The following is a 24,026-nucleotide window of genomic DNA, read 5'->3' on the forward strand; positions in this document are numbered from 1 at the left end:
AAGAATCCACTTCAATATGATAAATATGACCTGCCCATCGTATAGAAAGTGCATTCTGCCTCATCAGAATATGATGAAAAATGTGCCCCAACTCATTAATTGGGAATTCTCCAGTGGCTGAGTCACAGCATTCAAAGCCGAAAGTTGAAGATATTGAGGCAGTACATGCCATGGGTGAAATTGAGAAATAGACTCTAGCATTCTCTCTCTTGTTTTAAACTAATTAAAAGATTTTAGTTATTGGATAGCATTTCGTTTTTTATGTTTCCTTTTATTTCAAAGAACTGGTTTCATTTCTTGTAGTTAGTTTCTTTGAGGATGAAATTTTTCTCTGGTTCATCCCCTTTTTACTGGTTTTACTGAACTTGTTTGCGACTGCTACGAATGTTTATTTATAGATTATACTTATGAGTTCAGCCACTTAGTGACATAGTTCTGCATTCTTCTTCTTAATATTAAACAATATAAAGAATGAAATTATCATCACTGATGAGAATCTACAGTGATAAATAGAAAACAGAGAGAGTTTATCAGAAAAAAAGTAACTTTCTTTAGAACTACATCGTATATATTATAAATTGCCTGAAGCATAGAGACATACCTAAAAGACGAAGAAGCTTTCATCTTGGCAAATAATTATTATTGTCGAAGATTTCACAATAACGAATTTTTTTCAAGAACCGAATATGTAAACTTGAGAAGGTTGTGAATCCCGTATAAGTGACTACCAATAACCAAAGTGAACTAGAAGAGGAAACACCGAAATTAGCATACTGGCTAGAAAGATACATTTAAGTGAATCAGGAGCCATAGAATTTTGACCCGATGGTCCAGTTGCAGGAACCTCTACTGATCCAGAAGCTGATCCAGAAGCTCCACTTCTTGGTGAAGTAGATCTGCCTGGTGACAAAGCTGCTGGTGATGGAGCTTCAGCTGGTGGAGCTGGCAAGGTAGAAGGGGGCCTTGTCAAGGTGGGTAGAACATGTTTGGCTGCATAAAAATCCCAGTCAATCACCTTTCAGTTTTGCAAGCAGATAATCCTTAGGATGTCTACAGGATCTAAGAAAGAATAAAACTAGTCCATGCGTTGGACTACATAAATGCTAAGAGAAACATAATGCATACCAGGGCACTGCGGCTGAAGTGAATTTTCCAATCTGAAATTCATGACAACATTGAAAAGATGTAAATTAGCAGAATGCTGTTATTGACATGGTAGACTTTAAGCAGTAACCTTAGAAACTTATAAATCTCGGTAGGATGAAAAGTGCTTACAATGTAAGAATTGTGTTGTTAACATAACCATTGTACATACATTTTGTAACGTTACACCCTCCATTTGTTTGCTGGACAGTGACGTTTCCAATCATAAGATTGCTGTTGTTGCATTGCATGCTAGAATAGGATGCAGCCAGAGGTGCTGGTGCACAGTACAGGCTACCATTTGACAAATAGACTGAGTGAAAAATATAGTGATGAACAAACAGAAAAAATTGATTGGAGCAGAAAAAAGTAAAAATAAGTTGAAACGAAGCTCTTACTCTAAATCCCTTGGGCCACAGCTGCATTGCAAACAGTGACTGGCTGTGATAGCATAACTCCCATTCGCAACAAGCAGGCTTCGGTCCATGGAAATACTAGAAATATTTGATGAGCATGCTGCAAAAGTTAGCACATTTGTTAAGATTACAAAAAACTCTCTGGGTATGAGCAAGGCAGTATCTTAGCAGTCTCCCACTAATGCAGTTATTATTCTGTTCTGACAAATCATATTTCATACTTCAAGCAGGAATCATTCACTGCAGGCATCATGGTTGTTTTAAAAATCGGGATGTTTAAAAATCTTCATGTCCAAAACGAAAAATGAGGAACATGTGCTTGGGGCACCATGCAACCACCATCAAGACACGGCCAAGTTGTGCATAGCTGTGAAAGTAAATGCCCTGCAAGATCCTCTTTAGGATGCATAGTTCTGGTGGCCATGCATTGTACCTTAATCAGCTCTTGTTCATCTGCTTTAAGCATCAAAAGCTAAACGGCACAACCAAACTAATGTGTGCTGAGCAAGGCAAGTGCTAGAGCATCTTTACAATTCAGTAGAACCTCTGCAGCCATTTATCTGTCCTGTGTAACTTGAAACTTTAAAGCAAACTGTGTTATTTTGGCTTCACTGCTAAATTACATACCAAAACAACTAGTGGGGACTCTTAACTGTGAATTGAAGACAAAATCTTAATCTCCTAAACCTGGTAGAAATTATGAAAGACTTTCCAGCTCTAAGCAATTGGAGGCTAGTCACTAGAGGAGGTTTAGTTAGGAATGATGAAAGCCTTTACAGCTATAAGCACTTGTTGACTAGTGACTAGTCACTAAAGGATCTGCCCCTTCAAAAGGTCAGAAGAGGCTTGACAGCCAAAATTCTTAAACCTTAAGCCAGTGACAGTCTCATGCTTCCTTTGCTTACTAATGTACTTGAAGAACATTTAAATGCACCAAGAGAAGTGAGGTACTTTGCATCTCATGTGTGGGAGATATTCATGTTTGTCTTCTTTGTGTGTGTGTGTGTAACACTAAAGAAAGGATACCATATAAAATAAGATTGTATTTATATATCACTAAGAGACTTGGTAAGACCCAATTCCTCTAGCTGTGGTCTAGTGGCAACTTGGAGCAGTTGTAAGTCATGACAATGACTCAGGCTCAAAGATGGTAGGCATGCTCCCCCTACTTGGGGTTTTCCAAATATGGCTATTGATACTGATGTAGCCTTTGGGTTACTGCCTGTAAAAAGACGTCTTCCCATTTTAGAAAAAAAAAAAAAAACTTGGAAAGACCCAAAACATTTAAACCAATCTTTCAAGAAACTTGGAAAGACCCAAAACATTTAAACCAATCTTTCAAGAAACTTGGAAAAGAGTCAACCCAAATTATTTGAACCAATCAGTCAAGAACCTTGTTTTCTACGTAAATTGACCACGGAGGCCAACCAATAGAGAACACTGAGAGGGAGTACACTGCAAATCTTTCGACCCTTCATTGAGTCCATAAAATCCTCTTGTCCTAACCACACAATCATATTAAGATTTGAATACCCTTCATGAGAGATTCTCCCTACCAAAAATTAGTAGACAAGGTTTAACAAACAAACTCTCATGTGATGAATGTGTCGTCTTGTAATTCCAAGTTGTTGTTCTTTTTAGTAAGAAAAAAAACTTTAATATTAATTCAAGAAATTAGTATATTCACAATGCGGAGTAGGTTCTGCCTCAGTACAAGAGTTTGCATATTAAAGGATACTCTTAGATCATACACAGTGGTAGAGAATGCACCTATACTAACCTTCCAAAAACTTATAACTTTTAAGTTTCACATCATTCCAAACAAAAGCTGACAGAAAACCCAATTTGATGCTGCATCAAAGTGCCTACTTGGCCAATTTTCAATCTTCATGGAGGGGCAGATTTTATAGGATTCGGCAATTGAAGATGCATATACTATATAGTCTAAAGAACTTCCCCTCTCATCCTTTCTATTTTTTATTTAGACTGTTACCACAAAATCTAGCAGGCCTTGAAGAGGGAAACCCTGCAAGACAAAAGCTAGACTAAGTGTTAACAATGGGGTAGAGGCCCAATGTCACGTCAGCGAAAACCCCCTGCTCTTTATGGACTTTCATTGATGGGAGGAGTCCCAATAAGAAGGAGATCACTTAAAAATTAAAATAGATATGCTAGGTATAAGGCACAAAGCTATCCAGCTAGATCTCATTCGAAAGAGAGGCTCAATAAAGGTACAAGGCTTCAAATAAGTTAACCGCACTCTAAGAAAAGCCCTAGAAAAGAAGGCACAAGACCTAGGGTTTTGACGTCTTTCAATGGTAATAGGCATTCACAAGGTCAAGGCCTGAGAGAAAAGAGTTCTTAAGATATACTTCAACAAGTAATAAACTCGTACAACCTTCAAAAAAGTCATCAAGTTGAAAGGAAAAGAGATTAGGGTTTCCCTCTTGGAGCAGCACCTAGGACAACAGATTTTATGGATGAAATTTGGGTGGATGCTCACCAAACTTGGAGGTTAGGTAGCCTAGACCCTAAGATTGATGTTTAGGCCCTCAAATCACCAAAAATCCTCCTCCCTAAAATTTAGCTGAATCCTAGATTTTCGCCCTAGCATTAAAAAGACCGATTTTAAGGAGAAATAATTATGGAGAAAGTTTAGGATTGATCACCAATGACTTGGACCAGTGCCTTGTCCTTTAGGCATATGGAGTCAAGGATGTGATAGATAAGCCAAATTTGTTGCTAAGGAGGCCAAAATTTGATGCCCTAAGTATCAAAATTGCAGCATTTACCTATTCAATGATAAATGGAGTTTGATGGAGATTTATAAGAATTCCTCTAGGAACATTCATTACATGTTATACATTGAGTAACATATGCAATTCTCAACTACATAGACATTAAAAAAAAAATTCAACTAATTAGGACATAATCAAGCATAATCTAAAAGTAGCAATTCCATACATTAGACAAATTCAAAATGATAATTTTCACAAAAGGCACTTACAAGATAACATGTAGTATATCCATCCATTCACCAAAGAAATGGCGCCAAAGACAATCCAAAATAGCTTCCAAATATCAAAATGCATTCCAAGAATCTCCAATAGCCAAGAAGGAACAAGTGTGAAATTCTTCTAAGAGGTCGAATTCCAAGTGTGATGATGATGAGAGACTAAATGAGGTCTCTCATATTTATACATGTCTAATAAAGTCTAATATTAGCCTAAAGCCCCTCTTAGTTGTCAAATGGAGGACAAAAACTAATTGTGGTTACAAGGCAACCACATAGCCAATGTAAAATCATAAAGATAAACCCACAAGAGGGCCGAAATGTTGATGTCATCACTACGTGGGCCTCTTGGAGGCATGCTTTGAGCTCTCTTGGTGCCAAATTGAAGGAAGAGAGCTCCAAAGACAACTCTAGGGGTTGGACCCTAGATCTCCATGCAAATCATTATGTGGGCCCCGGTTTTGTGTTTGGGTCACAAAATAAGTCTCATGGGTCTCTTGGTGATGGAATAACCTAATTTTGCTCCATCGTTGAGGACTCGGCGAATGGTGCTAGCCCTCCCGTGTCTCAAGGGGTCAGACAAACCTCATTTAGGCCTCGGATCAGCTGCCAAATCTTATGTACACCGTTAAGTCGGTTGTGGAAAACTAGTCCATGTGCATCATCTCAAGAACAATGTGGGCAAAGTGCAGATTGTTGTGGTGTTGTAGGCAGTGTTTTAAAATTCGGTCGGACCGAATTGGAAATGGCCGAGCCGACCGAACTAGACCCCTGCCTAGGCCGGCTCGGTACAAAAACCGGTTCGTTGGTCGGTTTGTTACCGAACCGGCTCAGCCAGATCAGTCGAGTCCGACTTGAACCGGCTGAGCCAATCGAACTCGGTCAACGGCGCGTTTTGGAGGGAATGCGGACCCCAAACTCAGTTATTTTTTGGTTTTAGGTTTTCTCTTTGCCCATCTAACCTCTCCCAAGCCTATAAAAGCTACCCAACCCCCTCACATTTCCTCGCAGCTATCTCATTGCATTTGTGTGAGAATTTGTGAGGAGTTTGTGAAGAGTTGTGGAGTTGGTTTTTGGAGCAATAGTGAGGAGCTTCTTGGGCAGCCATTGGAGCAGCAATGAGGAGGCTAGAGCCTAGAGGTATTTTTTATTTCACTTCTAAAATTTGCCTTTGCTCGTGTTTTTTTTTTTCTTGCAAATCTGGAAATTGAAAAGAGTAATTTTTGTAAAAGAAATGAACATTTAATAGTTTTTTTTTCTTTTCATTTTCATATTTGTTTCCTTTCATTTCCAAGTCCAAATATCATAAAATGGCTCCTAAAATGAAAGATGTTGCTTGGGCATATGCTGAGATGATTGATAATCAAATGCATTGCAAATTTTGTCATAGAAAAATTAAGGGATGTGGAAAGGACATTCATAGGCTGAAACAACACTTGGCTGGTATTAGAGGCCAAATTTCTCTATGTGCAACACAAGCAGAACAAATTGGGGAGATTAGGAAGGAGTTGATAGAAGATTTTGAGAAGTTTGAGGAACAAAAAGCTAGGCAAAAAGAAATAGAGGCTGAAATTGGGAGGACGAGGAGTACAAAACACATGATGGTTGTCAACCCCAATTTTGATTATGAGGTCTCTTCATCTATCCCTTACACAGATGCATCCAACCCCTTTCGCTATGTTCCTCCCTCTTTGGAGTCTATTCAAGAAAAGGGTTAAGGGTAAAATGGAAAAGAAGGGTGATATCAAAATTTATTTCACACCCTCCTCTCCCTCTGATAGTGCACATGGTCCTCAAGCTAATAGAGGTCAAATGCAGCACACTTTAGATGACGATTGGAAGAAAGAATTGATAGAAATTGTTTGTGATTACATAGCTAGATGGAGGTATGATGTTGATATCCCCTTCAATGCTTCTCGTTCACCATATTATGAACCTATGTTTGATGCCATATTTGTTGCTAGAAAGGGCTTCAAAGGCCCTACTATGCATGAGTTAAGGGGATCTCTTTTGCAAAAAGAGGTTTTGTCCATTGATGAATATTTGGAAGATTTCAAAAGCTCATGGGAAAAAACAGGATGTACCATCATGTCAGATGGATAAATTGATCAAAGGAATCGTACCATCATAAAACTTTCTTATCTTTTTCCCACAAGGAACCATGTTTCTAAAATAAGTTGATGCATCTGATAGGGTGAAAGATGCACACTTGTTGTTTCAACTTTTGGATGAGGTTGTTGAAGAGGTGGGGGTGGCTAATGTTGTTCAAACCATCACAGATAATGCCTCTAACTATGTTCTTGCTAGTAAATTGTTAGAGGAAAAACACAAAACCATCTTTTGGACCCCATGTGTTCCACATTGCATAGACCTCATGCTTGAGGATATTGGTAAAATAGACTAGATCAAGAACACTGTAGAGCATGCCAAAAGCATAACAAAATATATCTACAATCATTCATGGATTTTGAACCTGATGAGGAAACATACAGGGGGCAGGGATATTATTAGGCCTACCATCACTAGATTTGCAACTCATTTTTTGACATTGCAATCTATGTTTTCCCAACATAGAAACTTGCAAATGGTGTTTTCCAGTGATGAATGGAATGAATGTCAATGGTCTCGCAAACAGGATGGCAAAGATGTGAGAAAGAAAGTTAATGAAGAAATATTTTGGAAAAAGGCAACAGAGATTGTGAAGGTTGTTGAGCCACTGGTTAAGGTGTTGCGGTTGGTGGATGGGGAAAAATTGGCTATGGGCTTCATTTATGAGGATATGGATCAAGCAAAGGAGCAAATAAAGAAAGCATACAAGGATAGAGTGGCTAAGTATGGGACCAATTGGGAAATCATTGATCAAAGATGGAACAATCAACTCCATTGCCCTATATGTGCAGTTGGGTATTTTCTGAACCCAAGGTATCATTATAAAGCTCTGGAGGCAGAAGCTTTGACTGGGGAGGTTAGAGATAGATTGATTGACTACATCGATCGCATAGTCCCTAAGGAGAGTGACCAGTTGGAGATACACCGACAAATCACTTGTTTCATCAGAGCCACAGGTACCTTTGGCAAGAACCTAGCAAGGATTGCAAGGGAAGCAGATGAGCTAGGTAAACAAACAATTTCAATTTTCAAATTCTTATTTTGTTAAATTGTTTATAATTTGAAAGTTAGATATAATTTGTTGAGCTAACTCATTACACAACTATGTTTTTTGCAGCACAATGGTGGGAGGCATTTGGTAGCCATTGTCCTCAATTGCAGAAGTTTGCAATCTGTATTTTGAGTCAAACTTGCAGTGTTACTGGGTGTGAGCGCAATTGGTCTGTCTTCGAGAGGATTCACACGAAGAAGAGAAACCGTTTGGAACAAAAACAGTTAAATGATCTAGTCTATGTCCAATACAACCTCCGGCTACGACACAACCAATTTCTAAACAAAAGCCCTGATATAGATCCTATTGTGTTGGAAGATATCGATCCAACATCAAATTGGGTAGTGGAGAGTCATCTAGCAAAGTTTGATTCTGATGAGGATATTGGTGTTGATTTGGATTTACAGATGGAGGCAGTAGTTGAACATCACATTCAGTTAAATGCAGATCCACTAGTACCAGGCCCAACCCCAAGTCCTCCAGTTGCAAGCACTTCTCTACTCAGCCACGACGGAAGAGCATATCTCGTCTATCCCAGTGTGCAATTGTTGCGCCTGCTAGTGCTACTGCTTATACAGTTGCAGTTGGAGATGGTGATGAGGAGGAGGAGTCATGGATTTACCTATCTGACTCGGATGCAGAGTTTGAGCCAGATGATGTTGGCTTCTCTAGCAGTAGCCAATAGTACTAGTGACTAGTGACTAGTGATGTTTTACTTTTTGTTGTAGAGGGCCAGAGGCCATTTAGAGCCTCCTTGGTTATGTGCTTTTGTTCTGATCTCTATATCATGTATGTATTGGACAGTGCACTGGGTGCCATTTGGATATAACGGATATATTCATGAGCCTACTTGGATCATATGTTGTCTTCTCTCTATATTCTAATGCTTTGTGTTTGGAAACATGAATGAAAAATTTTAAAAGTATGATTTTTCATAAATAAATAAAAAATAATGTATTTTTTACAACGACCGAATCATTGAAATCAAACTAGTCGAGTCGATACCGAGTTGGAGTCGGAGTCGACCCTCGGTCAGTTCCGAACCCGAGTCAGAATTTTAAAACATTGGTTGTAGGTACCCATGGAGTGGAATGATGATGCTCTGCAAGCAACAAGAGTCCCATGGCTCGCAACGCTTCACCCATAGGATGTCATATGCTCCTCTAATGGACTTAGGCCCCAATTAAGTTGCCCAACCCATGATGAAACCACCTGCCTAATCACACATAATGTCTAATGTTGCATCTTCAGCATTAGGTAACATTAATCATTTATGCATCTAAGTGAACCAAGCTTGTTAATCAAGGGCAAATTGAGACTTCATATGGGGCTTCTCTTCCAAATTTGGGGTTTTAATTTCAAAGTAGTGTTACCTCGCTAGGTAGGAGTGGCTAATAAATGATCCTATTACGTGTTCCCATCCCCCAAGGGGAAAGACAGGTCCCTGGTACATCATTCACTCAATAGGTCGCATGTGAATGATGATGAAATGGATGGGGACATAGGGCTCTCAAGGCCCAATGCCATGGGTACAAGGATAGCAATGATGAGGGATGTCGACATATTGGGCATACAAATTTGAGAAGGGAGAAATTGTGGTTACATGAGTTACCCCAGCGTTTATTTTTCCACCCCTCTTTATTTGCCCCTCAGGGCTCCAAGAAATAAGAGCATGTTGAGAATGATGTAAAGTAGTGATTATCCCCCTAAAGGTGGGGTAGTTCATTGCCCAACAGGGGTTGGAACGTGCATGGGTTCCTTTATGATGTGAGGGGCACTCATGGGCCCTAGGAACCAGGGTGATGGGCATAATGATAATGGGTAGAGCTCATGTTTGGCTTTTGTTCACATGTTATATTAAATGTCTCGGCCATCTTTTGCATTTTATGATTTTCTTTTCCTTGTGTTTCTTACTTGTGGCCATGATATGCTTTTAACTTACTTTTAGCTGCATTAACCTTTGAGGCAACGTTTCCAAGCCCAACCCAGATACGTGGGCAAGGGGAGGGGGTGTGCCAGTGCCCTGTGGACCCAAAGAAGAAAAATGATGAAATAGGGTTTGTAATGTGCGAAGGGGAGTGAAAAATGTGGAATGGGGAAATGGGACTATGCTACCAAAATCGGGGTTTTCCCTAGTAGTGTCTTTCCTAAAGCCATAGGACAATAGGGGAGATCCCACAGGACTAGGATTGAATATTAACTCCCCATTTAAGGTGAGGGAACAAAACCATGGTCAAAATCCTTCCTTCTTCCAAGTCACCCAATAATCCATACCCAAAGTGCCCAAATGAAAAATAAGCATAAGCACCCAATTGCACAATGAAAAACATATCTTTTGGATCAAATTGCCCACCTTCTAACATATGCTCTTGACAAATGGGCGAGGAAACATACAATTGATGCAGGGATGTTAATTTTAGATAACAATGGTATGTTCTATGCTTAGCACAATTTACTTCAATGTTCCTTAGAAGCCCAATAACAATTTTCAGTTTCCAATAGCAATCACAATAATCACATTGACAGTAAAAGCAGATAGAACATGAAACAAAACGCAGAAGACAAGCCAAGACAAGAGGACACCAGATTTGGCGGATGCCAAGGGAAAACCCCAATGTGGGGAAACCCCTTGATCAATTCTTCTTATTATTAAATCAAGTGTTGATTTTGGGTAGCATCGGATGTGCTCTAGCTTCGAAGTTTTGTGTAGGGGCTAGAACACATGAGATCTCCAAGACCTAGAAATCGTTTGGTGAAATTCCACCGCATTGTATTTTACAAAAATAATTAATATTTTTAATGGGGCTCCTAAGTCTAAACTTAGGAAAATAAAAATATTAATGGGTATTAATGAAAATATGGATGAGAAGCTTCTAAGAGACGAGGATCAAGTCTAATTCAATCTTAGCCGTTAATTAGAGATTAGGTCACGGTCGTTGATTTTTCAACAGGAAAAGTATAAAGGAAGGCTTGGGGTCAGTTGGAGAACACACAGAAAGAGATAGAGAAAATCGATTTTCTGAAGTGAGAAGTTCTCGGGAGGGAAATCGATTGAGGAGATCTCTAGCAGAGGGGCAGTTTGGCAGAGGGACTTCAATCCAAGGCCAAGAATACATAGCAGAGAGGCAGAGCGGCACCAAAAGAGACAGCGTAGCTCCAGAAAGGGTGACAAAGAGGCTAGAGGAGCCAACGCAGTCACTCAGAGACAACGCTGGGGTTTCTGTTAGGCAGAGAGAGTAGCAGTTCAGCATATCGAATTTTTGAGCCGGGAAGGCTCACAGGGAGGGTGACGCAGCTCCTAGAGGAGGTGATGCAGTTCCAACGCAAAGTTTGGAGCATCCATCGCTGCCCAGCACTGGGGACAACGCAGTCACCTGTGGGGTTTGTTCATCCAGTTGCTGGATTTGTCAAAATATCTGTCTCCAGATAGAGGTACCTCTGCTAGGTTTATTCTCTGTTAGGTGAGCTAGATTTGGCACCCTAGTTGTATTCAGAAATCTGCTTAATAATAAAACCCTCATATCTGTTGCACTGATTTTCCCGCATTGGGTTTTTCTAGGGACGTTTAGTCCAAAAATAAGTGTCTTTTGCATGATGTCTCATTTATTTTTAATTTGTTAATCTGTATAGTGGTGTAGGCTGCAGTGTATTTACATTTATATTTTCTAAATATTTTCCGAAAATAACTTGTTAAATGAAGAAAACAAGTAGGTAATGTAAATCAATTTTTTGCAATAGGATTTCTGATGTGTTAGATTCAGAAATTTTCACATGGTATCAGAGAAATTGCAGACCATAGGACACTGAAGCCATCAGCCGAGAAGATCCAGCAGATCTGCTGCAGAGAGGCAGTTGTACCAAGTGACAGTGTTGTTCCAGAGCCAGAGAAGCAGCTGAAGGGGTGACGCAGTGCAGGAGGAGTGACGCAGAAGCTCACACAGTGCTTGTGTCAGCTTTCTGAGGCAGGAGGAGTGACGCAAAAGCTCACGCAATGCTTGCGTCAGCTTTCTGAGCCAAGAGGAGGTGACGTAGTAGCCGAGAGGAGCCCACATAGTGATTGCGTCAACTCTCTAAGTCAACACAGACACTGAGAGGGGCAAATAAGGCTCACGCAGAGCCACATCAGCTTTTTGGTCCGAGAAGTAGTGACGCAGTGGCCGGAGGAAGCTGATCTAGCTCACATAGTGACTGCGCAAAGCCTGAGGAGCTCAGATCCGCAAGTTGTCGGGTCAGTAAGAGCAGTGCAAATCAGATTTGTGGTGCTGGTGGGGTGTTGATTCTGTTGGTGTAGAATAGTACCTAGTGGGGCTGAAGAAAAGTAGAGGGAATCAGTTTCTCAGAAGATTTCTTGCCAAGAAATCTAGATCTAGTGCTGAGCAGTAGCAAAGAGAGATTAGAGAGGGGTGGTTTGACAGTTGTTGGCAGAAGGATTTCCGTGAAGGAAATCGAATTTCAGAGGGAGCTTGTTCCTTAGAGGATTTCTAGCGCCAAAGAAATCTAGATCCAAGTTTTGTTGGGGCAGCAGCGAAAGAGGGAGAAGAGAACCTGTTCGACACTCATTTGAGCAGAGATGGCAGTTAATGGACTGAGGGATCAGGACAGGTTGGATGGAGCATCCAACTTTGTCATCTGGAAGGCCAGGATCCTGGCAGTTTTGGACAAAAATCACATCAAGGATTATGCCTTGAAGATGGTTGTTGTTCCGGTTGATGTTGATCCTCTCAAGAAGTACGAGGAGGCTCAGGCTAAAGCGAAGTGCATGATCTTGGAAAGGTCAAGGATCATATGATCCCACATATTGCTAAGAAGGACACAGCAAGGAAATGTGGGAGGCCTTGACCACTTTGTACGAGGGAACTTCCATTCAACGAAAGATGTTGCTTGAGAGTCAGCTGAGACAGTATTAGATGCAGAAGGGAGAAGAAATCGATCCCTTCCTTCTCAGGTTGCAAGGGATCCGAGACCAGCTAACTTCTGTAGGGTCTACACCAGATCCTGAATTCATGGTCAGGGTTGCCCTAAATGCAGTCACTGAAGACTGGGAAACCTTTGTCCAAAGCATCTTGGGCAGGGCTTCTCTCCCCAGTTGGGAGGAGATGTGGGCAGCTCTTCGACAGGAAGAGATCAGACGGTTGACCAAGGCGGGAAGCAGCAACAAAGGGATCAGAGTCGAGAAGGAGGAAGAGGAGGATGTAGGTCTCGCATTAGCAGGACAGCAAGCGCAGCAGAAGAGGAAAAAGAAAGACATATCCAAAGTCAGATGCTTCAGTTGTGGAGAACTAGGTCATTTTGCCACTCAGTGCCCTCAGAAGAAGGGCAAGGAAGAGAAGTTTGACTCAAAAGCTACTCCAGCGAAAGCTGACAAAGAGGACGATGATGAGGATTGCGCCATGAGTGCTCATGCACCTCTAGAGAAGAGGTGGAGCGATATTGAGTTGTAGTCGGGAGAACTACACAGGGGCAAGATCCTTGAGGTGCCCAAACTCTTGGATCACATATGGCTACGGGAGCCCTTAATGACAGTAGTAGAATGACGGGAGTCAATTGGTGCGAGGGATGATGGAGCAACAGTGGCAGAGCTAGAGTGCCAAAGTCTAAAGCAGCGCAGTAGAGTGTTGCAGCAGTGTGGGAGGCACAAAGCAAATACAACAGCAGCGCAATAGCATCAGAGGGTCAGCACAAATTAGCAGCAGAGGTAGCTTCAACATCACAGGGTATCCACATTGACTAGCATGTCAACTTTTGGGTGGCTTTTCAGTTGCTTACTTCTTAGCAACTAAGTTGCATTGCAGCAGTTAGCAGTGGCAATGCTATGGGCAGCATGATGCAGCATATTGGGAGGGAGTTGCAGTACAGATGTAGCAGTGACAGTGGCAGTGTCATGGGCAACAGTACAGGGGTGCAACAGCACAATGGATGAGGGGCAGCAGGCCAAGCATCAGCAGCGCAGAAAACCAATGCAGTGGATCAGTGTGATACTTTTACTAGGAAATATTGCTAGAGGCTAGAGTACATTCCTCGCTAAGAGGGAGTGTTGATTTTGGGTCGCATCAGATGTGCTCTAGCTCCGAAATTTTGTGGAGGGGCTAGAACACGTGAGATCCCTAAGACCCAGAAATCATTTGGTGAAATTCCACCCGGATTGTATTTTATTAAAATAATTAATATTTTTAATGGGGTTCCTAAGTCTAACCTTAGGAAAATAAAAATATTAATGGGTATTAATGAAAATATGGGTGACAAGCTTCTAAGAGACGAGGATCAAGTATAATTTAATCTTAGTCGTTGATTAGAGATTAGATCACGGCCGTTCATTTCTCAACAGGAAAAATATAAAGGAAATCTTGGGGTCAGTTAGAGAACACACACAGAGATAGAGAAAATTGATTTTCTGAAGTGAGAAGATTTCAGGAAGGAAACCGATTGGGGAGATCTCTAGCAGAGGGGCAGTTCAGCATAGGGACTTAATTCCAAGGCCAAGAATACATAGCAGAGAGGCAGAGCAGCACCAGAAGAGACAGCGCAGCTCCAGAAAGGGTGACGCAGAAGCTAGAGGAGCTGATGCAGTCACTCAGAGGCAACGTTGGGGTTTCTGTGAGGCAGAGAGAGCAACAGTTTAACATATCGACTTTTTGAGCCGAGAAGGCTCACTGGGTGGGTGACTCAACTCCTAGAGGTGATGTAGTTCCAGCACAGCGCTTGGAGCAGCCATCGCTACCCAGCACTGGGGACAATGCAGTCACCTGTGGGGTTTGTTCATCCAGTTGCTGGATTCGCGAAAATATCTGTCTCCGGATAGAGGTACTTCTGCCAGGTTTATTCTCTGTTGGGTGTGCTGGATTTGGCACCCTAGTTGTATTAAGAAATCTGCTTAATAATAAAACCCTCATATCTGTTGCACCTGTTTTCCTGCATTGGGTTTTTCCAGGGATGTTTAGTCCAAAAATAAGTGTCCTTTACATGATGTCTCTTTTTTTTCAGTTGTTGATCTATATGGTGGTGTAGGTTGCAGTGTATTTACATTTATATTTTCTGAATATTTTCCAAAAATAACTTGTTAAATGAAGAAAACAAGTAGGTAATGTAAATCAGTTTTCTGCAGTAGGATTTTTGCTATGTTAGATTCAGAAATTTTCACAAAAAATTCAGCAGAGAGTACAAAAATCAAATTGACTTGCCCAATACAAAGTCAAAACAGCGCTCTAAATTTCTGCAGTCAAACTTCAGCCCTAACCAGAAAGTCAACACTAGTCAAAACAACAGCAGATCTTCCTCAAAGCAATTTGGTCTTCCTTGGTCAAACTCAGCCTGATCAAGAGGTCAATTTCAGCCCAAAACAACTCGGTCAAACTCGGTCAAAGGAGAGAGAAAGTTGTAATTTTTTGCGGTCAAATAACAGTCAACCCTAAAGTCAACGTCGGTCAACCAACACAGAAATTTTCGGTTTTTGTGCCTAGTAATGTGGCCTAAGAAAATCGAACTTTTGACCCAAAAACTGAATTCAAACTCAGTCAAAAACACCTCAGTCAATGTTGATCAAACTTGTCCCTGAAGTCTGAAATTCGCCTGTAATTTCTACTCAGAAAATCCATTCTCCTTACCACACGTGTGTGAGAGAGAGGCTGCCCAATAGTTGTATGAGCCAATCTGATGAAGAGAGAGAAATGTGCTAGTGATGAATGTGCCAAATGATGAGAGAGGTCTCTTGGATTTATACACTTCGTTGCGGGTGAAGAGACACATCCATTGGGCTTCTTGAGCCTACATAATGATGAAGCTGACCTGAACAATTTGCACATGTGTGGGCACAAATTCAAAATCACACTTCTTCTTGTCCGAATGAGATGATCTTTGTATCAATCTTGGACCTCTCGAAAAGAGGAATCCAATGCAATCATCATCGCCATCAAATGAGTTGTCCCAAGGTGGCCCTAGTTACCAATTTTAACACTCCCTCTCAACTAGGGAGAATTCCACCTGCCAATCCATCTATCATCATGCCATCCTATCGTTATGTACCATCTATGTCATCTCATCTCTACCCTACCGAACCATGAAGTAATAATGAAGAAGAATTGACCAAGAGTGAGTCACAAGACCTTACCACTCGCCACTGACAAAAGTCAGTCTAGAGGTAGAACCTCAAATGATCCCAGATCAAGTTGTTGAACACCATGCATCCTAGACATAGGGAGTACAGCAATACACAATGCGTCCATCGATAGTGTTATGGTCCCTATCCACATTTCCCAACTCATTGGCCAGATGAGAGGTACTTCACATGAGTCCTAGACTACATGGGTAAGATGTACGCTGGGGCATCAGCAGGAGAAGGTGAACCACTCATCCTGCTCATATGCCATAGGAGAAGGTGAACCACTCATCTTATGCATATGTCAATCGTAGGGGAAGGTGAACCACTCACCCTACACACGTCACCAAGGGGTATCACAAGGGAAGGTGAACCACTCACCCTGTAAACAGTGCGCCACATAGGAGAATGTGAACCACTCACCCTATGGTTGCTCATAGCTCCAAGAAGTACGCCAAGCCCCCAGGAGCTCTCAAAGCTCAATGTCCAACTCAAGCGAGACCCTCATGGGAGGATCTTTCCACAACTCCAAGTCTCTCTCGAAGGTTAAGAATTTGACCTTCCCCAATGGCTTTGTGAGGATATTTGCGACCTGCTCATCAGTCCTGATGTGTTGGAGCCTTATTACTCCCCGTTGTACCATATCTCAGATAAAATGGTACCTGATATCAATGTGCTTGGAGCAGTCGTGGAACACAGGATTCTCTAAAAGGCAAATCCCACTCTGGTTGTCGCAAAAGATCACGATGGTATCCAACACGTGCTCAAATAGCTCACTGAAGAGCTTCCTCAACCAAACAGCTTCACAACAAGCCATACTAGCTGCAATGTATTCGACCTCGGCGGTGCTTAGTGCAATCGATTTATGCTTCTTGCTCATCCAAGAAATTGAAGCAGACCCCAATGAGAAGCAACATCTAGATGTGCTCTTACGATCCACCACACTGCCAGCCCAGTCAGCATCTGTATATCCATGCAGCCTCAAATTCTCGGCAGTGTATCTCCGTCGATAATGTAGTATGCCCCAAAGATATCTCAAGAGATTCTTAGCAGCAATCCAATGTATGTGATAAGGCTCAACCATAAATTGACTCAACGTGTTCACAGCGAAGCATATGTCAGGACAGGAGTTTACCAAGAACATCAAGGTCCCCACAAGTTGTCTATATTTGGAAGGGTTCGCCAATTCAGGCTCAACAACACTTCCACATAGCTTCTTGAAGTCGAGTTCCATCGAAGTAGACACGGACTTGCAATCCACCATCCCACATCTCTCAAGCAGCTTCACAATGTATTTTCCTTGAGAAAGGAAATCCTCACCTAGCTTTTGCCAGACCTCCAGCCCTAGGAAGTAATGCATCAGTCCTAGGTCCATCTCGAACTCTGAAGCCAACTCCCTCTTGCATTGATAAATGAGAGGGTTTTCACCTGTCAAAAAGAGATCATCCACATAAAGCATTGCACCTTGTAAATCCCAGCTTCATAAGATAGTTATCAATCCTCCCATACCAAGCCCTGGGGGCTTGCTTCAACCCATAGAGGGCTTTCTTCAATCTGCATACATGTGTCCTTCGATCCTGTACCTCGAACCCCTTAGGTTGTTCCGAGTAGGAGGGAGACATGCAAGAAAGAAGTCTTAACATCCATTTGGTGTAGGCTCCATCCTTGAGAGGCAACAAGAGCTATAATCAAACAGATAGTGGTATATCGGGCAACTAGTGCAAATATCTCATCATAGTCCACCACTTCCTTTTGAGAGAAGCCTCGAGCAACGAACTTGGCCTTGCATTTTTCAACACTCCCGTCAATGCCATGTTTGATTTTGTAAATCCATTTAGACGTGACCACAGACTTGTCCTTAGGTCTAGGAACCACATCCCAAACATCATTCTTCATGATGGATTCGTACTCCTCATTCATTGCATCCTTCCATACTTGGTATTTCACAGCTTCTTCAAACGTACAAGGCTCAAATTGAACAATAGTACTCATGGCAGCAAGGTATCCTTGATACCTGGTGGGCTTCTTACTTTCACAAAATGTCCCTCTTGGAGCAATATGCTTTTCAGCATCTTCAAGAGTGTCTTTGAGCCACAACAGTCTTTTCTTTGAGGTAGAGGGATCACTAGGAGGTGGATCAATGGGATCCATCGGACCTTCAACATCGGGCATAGGCTCATCGGACGAAGGTTCTTCCTGCTTCCTGTAGTAACATCATTTTCTTTTCCTGGAATGGGGAGATCTCTTGCTTTCCCAAGAGCAGTGTCTTCATCAAATGTGACACCATGGGTTACTTCCACATCTCTTTGACTAGGCACATAGATTCTATATGCCTTTGAGTTTTCACTATAGCCCACAAAAGTTCCTTTCTTCCCGCATGCTCCCAACTTGTTTCTCTTCTCTTTAGGCACATGAAAATATATGGGACAACCAAATATTCTAAAATGAGAAACATCAGGTTTCTTACCAATGAAAATTTTTCGAGTGTCTTGAAATTCAATGCTTGATGTGGACACCTGTTTTGAACATATACAACAATATTTGCAGCTTCTCCCCATAAGAATTTCGGTAGACTAAGATCATGAAGCTTGGCATGGGTGGCTTCCATGATCATTTGATTCTTTCTTTCAGCAACTTCATTTTGCTAAGGAGTGTATGCAACGGTTGTCTCCCTCTTAATGCCAGCTTCTCTACAATAGTCATTGAATTCATTTGATTCATATTCAGTCCCATTGTCGATCCTCAATATTTTGATCTTCTTCCCTGTTTGATTCTCCACCAAGGCTTTGAAAGCACAGAACAATTTGAATGCTTCATCTTTCTTCATCAAGAAATAGATCTATGTTTTGCGAGAGAGGTCATCCACAAAAATAGCATAATATAAGTAGCTTCCTAATGATGTTACGGGCAACATACCAGATTGGTTGGAATGGACTAGTTGTAGAATATCAAAAGTTTGACTTTTGCTTGAGGGGAATGGTCCCCTTATAAGTTTCCCAGTTGCACAACCTTGACAAACACCTTCATGATTCATGTTGAAATCGAGCATACTTGTGACCATCTTCCTTACCCTAGGTACAACTTTGTAATGAAGGTGGGAAAATCTTTGGTGCCACAATTCGGATTGAAGAGAAGTATCGCAAGACATGGCTCCCAAAAGATTTCCTCCAACTTGATAAAGACCATCAACCCTAAATCCAAGTGTAAATGCATCTTTAGGGTTTCTTTGCCAAAGACATGCCTTTCCATCAACGAATTCTACCTTGAAGCCTTTATCTTTTATCGCATAAATAGATACCAGCTTCTTCTTCAAATCGGGCACATATAATACTTCTTGTAGATGAATGGTCTGACCTTGATTCAAGTGAAGAGTGGTGGTACCTATTCCTTTCACAGGATAGGTGGCATTATCTCCAAGTATGATTTGCAAGTTAGTCTTCTTTTCAACCAAATTCGAGAGGGCCTCTTTGTACCCAGTGAAGTGCCTTGAGGCTCCACTATCAATCAGCCAATGATCCAATGTATCCGGAGGAGAGGCAGTAGATAAAGCGGAAATAAGATAAAATTCATTTTGTTTTTCTAGAACATTACTTTCCTCATACCTGGAGTTTCTTGATCTTTTGGTAGGATGACCATTTCCATATCGAGCAGCGGGAGAATTCCTCTTTCCTTTGTTGTTGAACTTGTTGTTCCTTTGATTGCCACTACCTTTGTAGTTGTTGTGGTTGTTGTTGTCATCATCCCTTGGATTATCCTTCTTGCGAGGACATTCTCTAGCATAGTGGCTAAACATGTTGCAATTGTAACATCTTCCTTTTCTTCCTTCTTTGAATCCCGGCTTAAATCCTTGACATTGCCATCTTGGACCAGCGTTGTTCTTCCTTTTAGAATGAGCAGAGAAAGCAATAGGATCATTTTCATTTGAGGGCTTATCTCCCTCCATCATCCTTATTTATTCTTGAGTGCATCTAGCCAATAATTTATCAAAACACGGAATCTTGTCATTGTTGAGGATGGTGGTGCCAAACACATCCCATGCTCTTGTAAGACCTCCAAGTGCAATAAGAATGAGCTCCTTGTCACCAACAACTTCTCCAATAGATAGAAGATCATTCTTGATTTCGGTAATCCTCATGAAATAGGATTGGATAGACTCTCCTCTATCCATCTTGATGTCTTTCAACTTGTTCTTGAGAAAAAGGACTTGATTGTTGGAAATACTGAGAGGGGGGGGTGAATCAGTATTCCTTAGCAATTAGCACTTTTAAATATTTTCAAAGCATTAGTTAATCTTCAATTATTATTAATGTTTATGCAGTAATAACAGTAAATAAAATAACACAATAGACACAAGAATTTTAGGTGGAAAACCCCCTCCGGGTCAAAACCACCGAACACTTTTCTAATAAATTCTTTAATCTTCAGCCCCAACTGAAATGAAAGCAACAACTTCCTAGAATTCTAGAAAAGCATTCTTCTCCAGCTCCCACTAGAAGGATGCCCCAACGCCCTGGTTTTTTCAATAGTCAACTAAATGGATGCCCCAACATCCTAGACCAACCTACCACCCTGAAGTGTTCACAGGCTCCAACCTATAAGCGACTTCATGCACCAGCCTAGCACCTCCCTGCCACCCTATAATGACTGAAATGAGACAATAATGTGGATTCCCGTACCAGGGACAACGATCCACGATACAATATGATTTACAATGATTTTGACCAAACACCCAATCACACTATGACCTGCAACCCAACCATGACATTATCCCCACAGAGACTCCTATACCTCCCAATAATGTCTTATTGACTCTAGGCAGATTGACTCTTTTGCAATAATGACTCTTCCAATGATGACACTTTTACAAATGACTCTTTTACAACTTTACAATGATGACTCTTGGCCTTGACACTTCTTCACAATATACGGATGGTTGTCATGTCTTCAAAGGATGTCCCACTACAATGCTTCCTTTGATTTGATACTTCTGCTCTTGAATTCTTGCTTGAAGTTGTACTTGAATCTTCTTCTACCTGCATGCAAAATTTGCTCGGCGAAACAATCCCAAAACAAAACAAAATACCCTTCAACTTACCTCTGCCTGCAAAACATGTGTAAGTGCATAATAATGAATAAATACAAATTAAAATTACAATGCGTACCTGAAGTGTGCTTGTTGCTTTTGTTGTTGACTTGTTGCAGCAGCAGACAAAGACTCCCACTCTCGATTTAGGCCTGGACTCTATGCAAGACTATATCCAAAACTGACCTAAAGATATATACAATAGAAACTAATGACAAACCCTAGACTTGTGATGGACCAAGTTCTAAGTACAACAACAGAGACCATTCTATCAACTATGACAAGACAAGTAACATGAACTTACAACATCATATAGATTTAGCAGACTTGGTGTAGCATCAAGAATATGTAGCATCAAATGTGTAGTATCAAGAATAGGACATCCGAAATGTGGTATCAAAACTAACTGTGACATATAGAGACATAGAGATATAACCAAGACCCTGTATGTACTTACGTTGTCCTGCAAAAACATATGTCAGAGATGATACTCATATTTCAAATGTAAACACTAATCATACATACCTTGTTGTAAGAGACTTACCCTTGGCTATTGATGTGTGGTCCTTACTGCAGTGATCCTTCAATGCATGCTTTTTCTTGCCTTCTAGGAGCTCAATATTGAATCTATTGTACCTATGTAATTTCAGATCTCCAGGGTCTGAAATTTCTTCTTGTGGTAGCCCTCTGAGTCCTCTTTCCAACCCCACAGGTCTGATCAAGATTGGATTCTTCAAGAAAGAGGTATGCCCAATCTCCTCTGATGACCTGATTATAGACTGGTTCAGTAAAGCGAACTTGTACGAAGTGCCACGTGTCACTGTTGCGACCTTCGGCCCTGAAAACGCTACTCAACAAACTACAGTCTGTCCTCTTTCTGTGACTATTTACGAAATTTGAATCCAATGCTCAGAGAGAAAGTTATGATGATTTTTCCAACGTCACTTGTTTGACATGGAATTCGGGAGCCTGCAAAAACCCTAACTTCCTCAAATCATATCTCCAAAAATATAGCGAACCAAGATCTAAAATTCAGTCACAAGGTTCACCAAGATTTCAACTCAAATGGGTTTTAATTGTAGCTTCTGAAGGTTCGCAGAAAAAAGTTATAGCGAAAATGCCACGATGACCTGTTTGAAGCCACAAAATCCCTACTAGAGGAGGATATGAGGGTCATTATTTATATGAATGTCTTGAGTTGGGAGGGTCCTCAACAAGTGAACATTGGAGGGATTTTAGGAGAGAAAAAATTATTAATTATTGACTTTTCAATGACCACAACCAATTATGAGTGCCATGCCACAACTCCATAGGGTTTTAGCCCACTAACTGGGGTTACTAACTTCGAACATGAATATTTCTCAAACCGTGAAAAATTACTTGGTGTGCCATATATCAACAGAAACATCTCGCTGAGTAGAATCCATATAGAAGATCCTTGACTTAGAATAGAGTAAGTTGTCAAGTCAAAATGCCCATGCAAGATCGAGGTAGCCCCTGGTGCTGCTTGGGTTGACATCAATGACAACCAATGGAAACATTGATTTGCATTGTTTACTTTAAACATCCCAACCAGCTTATCATACATCTCCTTAAATGTTTCCAAATCATAAATATATACAACCAAAGGCTTGTGAATGGAATCTACAATAATTTTCTTAGCTTTGACCTCACCTTTCTTGTACTTTATTTTTGCAGCAGCGGGTGCATTTGAAGGAGGCTCCACCACTCTTCCCTTTAAATAGTCCATAGCATCATTCTCTTCCAAAGTCATTTTCCATGCATGATAGTCGGATTTGTCCTTGAGCTTGTCCTCGGATTTGAAGAATGATGTAGTCGTCATTGAAGCTAGACCAATATTCTTGTCCAATAGCTTTCCTTAGTGATTTCTTTTCTCACCCTTGCTTGGGCTTTGTCTTCACCTAGGCTCTGAAACCATGTTACTTTTTGATAACAATGGTATGTTCTGTGCTTAGCACAATTTGCTTCAATGTTTCTTGGTAGCCCAATAACAATTTCTATGAAGCAATCACAATAATCACATTGACAGTAAACGCAGATAGAACATGAAACAAAATGCAGAAGACAAGCCAAGACAAGAGGACACCAGATTTGGAGGATGCCAGAGAAAAACCCCAATGTGGGGAAAACCCTTTGATCAATTCTTCTTATTATTAAATCAAAAGTTCAGCAGAGAGAGTATAAAAGTCAAATTGACTTGCCCAATACAAAGTCATAACAGCCTGTAAAATTTTGCAATCAAACTTTAGCGCTAACCAAAAAGTCAACGCTGGTCAAAACAACAGCAAATCTTCCTCAAAGTAGCTTGGTCTTCCTTGGTCAAATTCGGCCTGATCAGGAGGTCAATTTCAGCCCAAAACAGCGCGGTCAAACTCGATCAAAGAAGAGAGAAAACTGCTGTAATTTTTCTGCGGTCAAACAACAGTCAACATCGGTCAACCAGCCAGAAATTCTCAGTTTTTGTGCCCAGTAATGTGCCCTGAGAAAACCAAACTTTTGACCCAAAAACCGAAGTCAAACTCAGTGAAAAACACCTTGGTCAACGCTAGTCAAACCTGTCCCTGAAGTCTGAAATGCGGCCTGCAATTGTTGCTCAAAAAATCCGTCCTCCTTGCCACACGTGAGAGAGAGAGAGAGGTTGCCCAATAGTTGTACGAACCAATCTGATGAAGAAAGAGAGAAATGAGTGAGTGATGAATGTGCCAAATGAGTGCGAAAATTCCTAAGCCGGAATCCCTACTACAGCAAACTGATGTTACTTCTCCTACTTGTCAATTCATGCAAGTTATTTACTGTGTTCTACAGTATATCGAAGCAAATACATCTGCAACCTTCACTTAATTTACATATATGCGGAAACAAAATACTAAGCAAGAAAGAAAAATACAACACATAGGACATAATTATTTTTGGACAAATAGTCCCCAGAAAAACCTAATGCGAGAAAATCGGTGCAGCAGCTTTGAGGGTTTATTATTATCAAGCAGTAGCAAAATCTAAATACATCACTGAATACTTCACAGGGTTATTTAGTTACAGAGAGAAATACTAGCAGAAGCTTTGTGAGTTTTACCTCACACAATCACTGAGAAATCTTG

The 24,026-nt window shown here is 41.0% G+C and overlaps 1 protein-coding gene across 3 annotated transcripts in view; it reads right to left on the reverse strand.

Annotated features, from left to right (window-relative positions):
- Positions 1-535: 535 nt before the first annotated feature.
- The window catches only part of LOC149205128 (lysM domain-containing GPI-anchored protein 1-like), a 42,569-nt gene continuing 19,078 nt past the window's right edge, over positions 536-24,026 (reverse strand). The window contains exons 2-5 of one of the 3 annotated variants that reach the window (XM_089394899.1): positions 1,542-1,659; positions 1,276-1,437; positions 1,126-1,157; positions 536-990 (exon numbers count right to left, since the gene is read on the reverse strand). In XM_089394899.1, coding sequence (XP_089251025.1) covers positions 725-990; positions 1,126-1,157; positions 1,276-1,437; positions 1,542-1,659 — 578 coding nt within the window. In that variant the 3' untranslated portion in view covers positions 536-724. Of the gene's footprint in view, positions 991-1,125; positions 1,158-1,271; positions 1,438-1,541; positions 1,660-24,026 lie in introns of those variants that run through there. The other 2 variants (XM_089394900.1, XM_089394901.1) reach the window with 2 other exon arrangements.

Source organism: Pinus tabuliformis, chromosome 1_2 (assembly GCF_031772625.1).
Source record: "Pinus tabuliformis cultivar Carrire ecotype Pingquan chromosome 1_2, CPIR1, whole genome shotgun sequence".
In the NCBI taxonomy this organism is placed as follows: Eukaryota; Viridiplantae; Streptophyta; class Pinopsida; order Pinales; family Pinaceae; genus Pinus; species Pinus tabuliformis.